The following is a 7,717-nucleotide window of genomic DNA, read 5'->3' as shown; positions in this document are numbered from 1 at the left end:
CCCCGGAGCCTGCACCAGAGCACTGCTGCACGATGCAACAAATCCAGAGTCTTGCAAGGGACGGCGTCAAACTGGTCCCCTGCAAGGAAGGCACGTGGGCGTTCCCACCTGGCCCAAAGCCATATTAATCCATGGGATTCTCTACTCCTCGGCGTGGGGCGGCGTGGCGGTGACAGGGGACTCGCCGCCAGGAAGACCAGATCGAAGGGAGCCACGAGACGTCGCTGGGACCCACGGATGAGTGATGTGCTTCCACCTAACCCTTGTCAGTCTCCCCTGGTTCCCCCAACCCCCATGCACATTTCTTTTTCAATTTCTTTATTTTCTCTTTCTCTTTGCCTCTTCTACTATTAAATAAAAGATATCCATTTTTGGCAACAACATTTGACCTCGTTTGGTTTAGTCGCGTTTTTTTGATATCGTTTGAACCTTCAAGGTTCTTTCTATTTCATGCAGAGAGACTTAGTTTTCTTTGCTCTTCTGGGTTTAAACTGGATCATAACACTCAGGTATTTCATGAGGATGAATAAGTAATAGAAAAATTTTAGATGTTTATGTTATGGTGATGCCATTTTGGCTATTATCTACATTACAGAAGTCAGTTGAGCTTTCACATACTCATTTGTATATGAGGAGACACTAGTCTTACCTGAGCCTGGGATTCTGCCAACAGACATTCAGAAGCACCTGGGCTGTAGCCAAGTAAGAGTTACAAAGTTTGGGTACAAACATCGTGTATATATATCTATATATATCTATATATATATGTAGATATAGATATATCACAGTAAGCCATAGTAAACCGTTGTTATTATAGACCAATATATTGCTTTCTGCTTCAGTAATCAACACAGGTTTGCTATAGGGTTTTTTCCTCGTCCACCTAATTTCAGATTAGTTTTATTTCTGGTCATCGATATTCATAGAAGCAAGACAGTTACTTGATTTAAATGGGTACTGTGGCCAGGGAGGTGTTATGTAGCACAGGTAGGGATTGAGTCTACTCCTGAATTCTTTACAGACCCTTGTACTGGAACCCCTACTGGTACAGAGTTGCAGTCTAGTTCGAAGTGCAAAGGGTTCAGGATTAAAACTGAAATTATATACATGAGCCTTTAAATTTTCTTCATGACCACAGTGATTTCTCTCACAGAATCTGGTATGAGGGACAGCGGTCAGGCTCTAAACACTTCATTTAGTATGTGTTGATGTCAGTGCAGTCAGGCAGCTTTTTCTTTTCTTTTTCTTTATCTTTTTCTTTTTCGTTTTTCTTTTCTCACCTATGAGTTCTTCCTGCACTGGCAGATGTGATCCCAACGTTCTTGGGCATTTTGTTCTGCTTTAGGTGGTGTAGGCTGTATTTCCAAGGGTTTCACGTTAGAAGCTCTCAACACGGGACAAAAATTACTGATGACAGCATTTCTTAGCACTACGTTCATCGGCAGGAAGGCGCCAGGCCGTCCCGGCGCTGCCCGTTGCCGCGGCGGTTCGCTAACGGCTCCCCCGCCCGCGAGCGCCGCCGGGGCTGCGGGGCGGTGCCTTGCCGGCTGGCCCGGCCCCTCGAGCGGGGCCGAGAGGGAGGGAGGGAAAGAGAGAGAGGGAGGGAGGGAAAGAGAGAGAGGGAGGGAGGGAGGGAGGGAAAGAGAGAGAGGGAGGACGTGTGGGCCCGCGTGTGTTGTGGGAACGCTGCCGGGATACGCGCCTGTGTTGTGGGAACCGCGAGCGGCCGAGGGGCAGCCTGCGGATGTCCGGCGGGCACCCCCGGCAGCCGCATCCCTGGGCTGCCCGGGCAAGCGTTCGGGACCTTCGGGAAAGCTTCGCGCTGGCGGCTTAGAGCTGCCCCACGGCTCTCGCGGCAAAGGCTGGTCCAGGCGCGGGATGGAGCTGGCGGCGAGGGCGCAGCTGCTCGCCGCAGAGAGCGCAGGAGGTAAGCGGGCGGCCGGCCGCTGCGACCGCGCCACCGTCTTTAAAAAGATGTGAAATTAAAATCCGACTTCAGATCGGAAAACAGCTTGATCTTAACCTGATTTCTAAATTCTCTTCCTAGTGTGCTAACGTCGGTGACTTTAAATAGTAAGAGAGTTGTTAATTGTTGTGGTGTTGCTCCATCTTAGAACTATGCCTAACTTGGAACAACGTGTGTGTGACATTATTTTCCTAAATTCTTAATTTATTTCTTCAAAGGAGAGAATGGATATCGTGTAGCTCATTAGAATGCAATCGTGTCAGTACACCTGGAAACAAAGGTTTCTTTATTCCTTTTTTTAAATTTCAGATGTTCAGGCTTTGAAGAATGCTTACAAGTTAATCAAATCAGCCAGTGAAAGACAATCTGCACTTGATTCAACAGATTACATCAGCACCGATTTATATGTTTTATGTGCTGAACAAGCGCTTCAGGTTTGTAATTTAAGTCTTTTATCTGTATTAAATAAAAACATGTATATGATGCGCTGTATTTACAGCTGTTACAGTTACTATTTTAAAAATCTTAGAAGTACCCGAGGAAAGTATTAAACATGCATTTTCCATTAAAACTCTGTGGTTTGTGATTTTTGTAATTGTACCCAAATTAGCAAGGCGTACTGTGATGTATACAAAAATATTTGCCATGCCTGTTATTTTCTTGTTATGGAAAACTAAGCATTAAGCAACTTGGTTACGATTGAAGAAAAGGCATTTGTGAACATCCATACCAGGCAAAAGAACTCTAAGAAAAATAATCATAACCCTGGTCCATTCTAATGATGAAAGGCTGTTGCTAATTGAAATTACTTCTATAAAATGTGGTTGAGATTTTAAATTTTGAAGTATTTATTAATATTCAATTTATGATCCTAAGTGATTGGGTTTTAAGCAGACAGAGTTTGTAGTAAAACAATTTTTTTCCCCCAAGCTGCAATCTAGTCAAAATCTGCCTGTGGTCTGAAAATTGAGATGTAGCACTGACAAATCCTGCCTCCTTAAAAAAAAACAACGCAGTATTCTTTTTAGAATTTTGTCTTTACGTTAGCAATTGTGTTTAAAAAGGAAACCTTTTTTTGGATACTGTAAGCAATTCTATGACTGAATGAGAAGTTTTGTTAAAGAAGCTTTTTTTATCAAATACATTTGGAACGACAAAACTATGCCTTTAATAAATGGTAATAGGCTTATATCACAACTGATATGCATCTCTATGGAATATTGCTTACATACTGGTATGGAGTTAGATGTTACCCTTGATTAGGCATGCATTTAAAAAAGCTAACAAGTCTTAATTATTTGCTGTAATTTTTAAAATATTGAAATGCTGTTTTTTGGGTTTTAGCTGGGATATCTGGAAATTAGCAGTGATTGTCTGCAGATGTATTTTAAAGGAAGATTTCCTATGAACCAGTTTCTTGGCAGAGCATATTTGTGTCAAGGCCAGTTGCATGCCCCACGCTCTACAGATAATTTGGTGAGAAATCATGAAGGTTGCTCTATATTAAGCCTGGTTTTACAGGTATTTACTACTAGGTTTTTATGTGTTGCTTTCTGTCATTTAAAATACACAAGGATAATCACGACTCTGCAAAAAATCCAAGGAAATATATTAACAAGTAATGTGGGGTAAACAAAACTTACCATCTGAATCAGACTACTATTTCAAAGATTTTGGAGGAGACAAAAAAAAAGAATACTTGTAAACTTTTTCATGTGGTTGATGTTTTGAGTCACCCTGTTTACTTTTTACTTAAATGTGATACCTTCCGACCAAATTAGCTGTAACTGCTAAAATAATCACCAATTTTATTTGGCAAGCATTTAATAGGTTTATGGGAAGTGGAGGACTGAAGAGGCCCTCAGACAGGTTGTACAGCTCATTTCTGTGGCAGTGTACTTCCAGCACTCATCAGTAACATGTCCATGTAATACTTGGGTCGTGGCTTTTTGTAATGAGAGGTGGTAGCCCCTTAACAGGATACTTCTGCTTCTGTGTGTTGCTTTGAGGTGTTACAATTCCCTATATATGAAAAGTAGGTTTTAGCTCCTGCTGCTTTTAAAATGGAGTGGGATCTGTTTTCTGTCTTCAGTATTTCACTTGTCCTTGTACTGTGATCAGTCAGCTTTGATCATATGTAAATGATATCTAGCCCCCCAAAACAGCTTCAACAGATGTTTAGAATCATAGAGTTTTCCCAGTTGGAGGGGACCTACGAGGATCATCCAAGTCCAACTCCTGGCTCTGCACAGGACTACCCCAAAAATCTCACCCTGTGCCTGAGAGAATTATTCAAATGCTCCTTGAGTTCTGTCAGCCTTGGGGCCGTGACCACTGCTCTGGGGAACCTGTTCAGTGTCCAGCCATCCTGTGGGAGAAGAGCCTTTTCCTGATGTCCAGCCTAAGCGTGCCCTGACATAGCTCCAGTGGCTCCCTTGGATCCTGTCACTGGTCACAGAGAGCAGAAGTCACTGCTGCCCCTCCACTGCCTGTGAGGAGGAAGCTGCAGAGTGCAGTGAGGTCTGCCCTCAGACTCCACCAGGCTGAACAAGGGAAGGGACCTCAGCCAGTCCTTATATGGCTTTCCTGCTAGGCCTTTACCATATTTGTAGCTCATAGGTTGTGTTATTTGTGTTCACAAATATACCTAAGAAAAGTTTTAGTAGTTTCTTTGAATAAGAAATAGCTTTCAAGCTAGAATCTTTTTCCTGTTACGTTTTCTGTATTGTCTTTCTTCTGTGAGTGCATGTGCAGAATAACTGATGAGTGGTCACTTTAAAACTTCATGCATGTTTAAAACATCCAATGTCCAGTTATGTTTCTAAATTAACAAACTATTCTGTTATGTTTTGTGAATCTCAATCAACATTTGCTGTTTTCTTCTTGGCTCTTGCTAACTTCTTTGAAGTTAAAAATGATCCCAGATTGTTCAGTCCTGGCTTGGTTCCTTGTGTCATTTGTTGTAATGCTCTTTTAAGATCCACTTCACATCAGTTGTAAAGTTTTTTCACTGCTGTGTTCCTAGATAATTTATGAAAGTATGAGTGGCACAACATCTCATGCTGTGTGACTAAGTAATCATCATTCACTTAAAAAAGATAAATTTGTCCTTATTTTGATTTCCATCCTAAGGAATCCTTCTTAATTAAGATGTTTGTGTTCTTAAGGGCCAAGTACAACTTCTCTGTTTTAGTACACATTTCATCTCTGTTTTTCTCTTTATCTAGGCAGTTCCCATTTATTGCTCAGTACCCTTTTTATGGCACCCAGAGCTCAGTAAATCAGTCCCAATTCTCTTGGAGATTTTAGTTTCTCTTTTCTAGCATACTGTAGAGACCCCCTCTGGTGTCATCCCATTCCTGCTCATCCAGCTCCACCTTGGCTTTCCTGTGCAATGCGTCCTTCTCCTACTCTTTCAAAAATCCCTTTATAATTCTATCTCTCCCTGCCTTCAGGAATTTGTACATACTGATGAGATCTTCCCTGAGCTGCCTTATTCAGACTCAACAGTCTCAGCTCTCTGTCTTTCCCCATAGGAGAGATACTTCAATTCTTTCTTGACCTTTGCAGCTCTGTCTTGGACTCTCCACAGCAACCATGTCTCTCTGCTGCTGAGGACTCCAGAACTGGGAGCAGTGTTCCTCTCCAGTGTTCCTCTCCAGTGCTGAGTGGAAGGGAAGGATGGCATCCCTCAGCCTGCTGGCCGCACTCCTCCTGAGGCACCCCTGGGCACTGTCAGCCGCCTTTGCAGCGAGGGAACGCTGCTGGCCGCTGTTCTGCGCCTTGGTGTCCACCGGGACGCCTAGTTCTTCCTCTGAAGAGCTGGTTCCCAGCTCCTTTAATGATAAAAAGGGCATGCCTGTCACAATTTTCTGTTGACAAACTCCTGTTGGAGCCTTTTTGAAGAAAATAATTCCTCGAGATTTTTAATGGGACAAACGAATACAACTTTTTTCCCTGCTGTATTTGCTCTTGGATATTTCTGAACTTTCTTTGCTAAAAGCTTAAAAAGTATGCAGCTTTCTAGTTTTGGAACATTTCAGTCCTGATAATTAATATTTGGCAGAAATCAAGTAAGTTGAAAATAACAGTCTTAAAATTTAAAATCAGGAAAACATATAAATAGGCTATGAACCAGTTTTTAGTTATTCTGTTTCTATAGCAGCAACTTCTTTTGGCAGTATATTTTTGTTGAGATTGGTCTGAAAATTAAATTTATGAAATAGTTCATATTGAAATAGGAAAAGAATCTACTGATTTATAAAATCTATATTCAAATTGCATTTGCTTTTCTTTGTTCTGTTCTAGGAAGAGTTTGAAAAGTTTGTGCTGTTTTTTATGAAGGCCATAGATTTTGCAACCCATGACAGAAGGTAGGCCCTACTGACAGGATTAACTCTAAATCTCAGAAAATGCTACTGATATGTCTTTTCAATTGTTTGTCTTGATTTTCATTAGGTAGCATGGAGTTGTGTTGTTTGGGTTTTTCCTTTAGATTTTTCCTTCCATTTTGTAATTTCTGTTACTGCTGTGTGTGCTGGAACAGCATAAGGATACTGCGGTCTTACATTGACAGAGTGTCAAGTCCGGTTTAAAGCTGTTAGATATCTCAGTATTTCTTACCCTTTTATAGTTATGATCTATAGAATGAAAGCAACATATTAGCTGATTTTTAAGTGGTTAATTATTGAGTATAGTTGCAAGAGTTACCATATTCTTCTTGTGCTGTACTTGTCTTCTCAGTTCTTAGTTAGGATTGCCTCCAATGAAAAGTCAAAGTTGCACTTTTTAACTTCTTAGAAGTGTCTTACAGTATTCAAGCTGTAATTTTATGTTTATTCAAGTTCATGAAATACTTAATTTTTTTTCATTCTTGTTTTTTTCAGGTATTTTTTTTTGGTGTATAATGCCTCAGTTCTTTATTGGCAACTTGTGAGGCCATTTCTTAAGCCCGGATTCCGCTATTGCCTTATTCCCAGTCTTTCACAGATTGTTGCAGCATTAAACCAAATTGAAGAGCAAGACAATGAATGGCGAGCAGAACTTATGATGTAAGTTTAATTGTATTTTTTTCATATGGGCATTCTGTAGTCCTTTTGGGACTGCTAGCTGAGGTAGCCTTTAATAAGGTATGTTTCACTGGTAATGTTGTAGATGTATTTATTGTGAAAACCTTAATTAATAACTTTTTAAAGAGACATAAATGTACTGAACGTAAAAAGGTGCTTCATTTCTATCTTTACTTTAAGCTTGAAGTTTTAGTGAAAGAAACAGCAGTGTCCTAGATTGGATCTGAAGTTTCACAGTAATTTTTGATGTAGTGTTTGAATCATTGATAGTAATTGGAAATAAATGGTGTATAAATATCAATGTGTTACCATTCTCGCATTTCCTGAACAAAGCTGGAGCATGAACCTTGAGATAACTGTACTGAAAAAAACATTTTTATGTGCAAAAGGAGGAGTGTCTATGTAATTTTTCAAGGTCCCACAATCTTTTGGCAGAGATGTTTTAATCCCCTATTCAACAGACTGATTCCAGTTCCTTTTGCACTCCTACCATAGTTTTTTCCCTTTCTCTTTGTGGATTTTTTTTGTTTCTGTGGTCTGTGACTGTGGTTTATTCCTATGTAGCATTTTCTTTATAAAGTGAAACCGGAGGGAAGTAACAAAACATTCCAAGGGCTGTGCTAAAGACTATCTGTAATACATACAGTTTCCTGATATCAAACTCTTCCTGGGGTATTTGATG

General features: G+C 40.5%; 1 protein-coding gene across 1 annotated transcript in view; it reads left to right on the top strand.

Moving 5' to 3' along the window:
* Window positions 1-1,703: 1,703 nt before the first annotated feature.
* Window positions 1,704-7,717, top strand: part of CFAP46 (cilia and flagella associated protein 46) — a 70,697-nt gene continuing 64,683 nt past the window's right edge. The window contains exons 1-5 of the mRNA XM_084210185.1: window positions 1,704-1,927; window positions 2,276-2,400; window positions 3,311-3,442; window positions 6,275-6,339; window positions 6,853-7,017. Of these exons, the coding sequence (XP_084066311.1) occupies window positions 1,879-1,927; window positions 2,276-2,400; window positions 3,311-3,442; window positions 6,275-6,339; window positions 6,853-7,017 (536 nt within the window). The 5' untranslated portion in view covers window positions 1,704-1,878. The remainder of the gene's footprint in view (window positions 1,928-2,275; window positions 2,401-3,310; window positions 3,443-6,274; window positions 6,340-6,852; window positions 7,018-7,717) is intronic.

Source organism: Fringilla coelebs (genome assembly GCF_963513975.1).
Source record: "Fringilla coelebs genome assembly, chromosome: 8".
Taxonomy (NCBI): Eukaryota; Metazoa; Chordata; class Aves; order Passeriformes; family Fringillidae; genus Fringilla; species Fringilla coelebs.
Note: the sequence above shows the minus strand (reverse complement) of the source record. Positions and strands in the feature narration are given on the sequence as shown.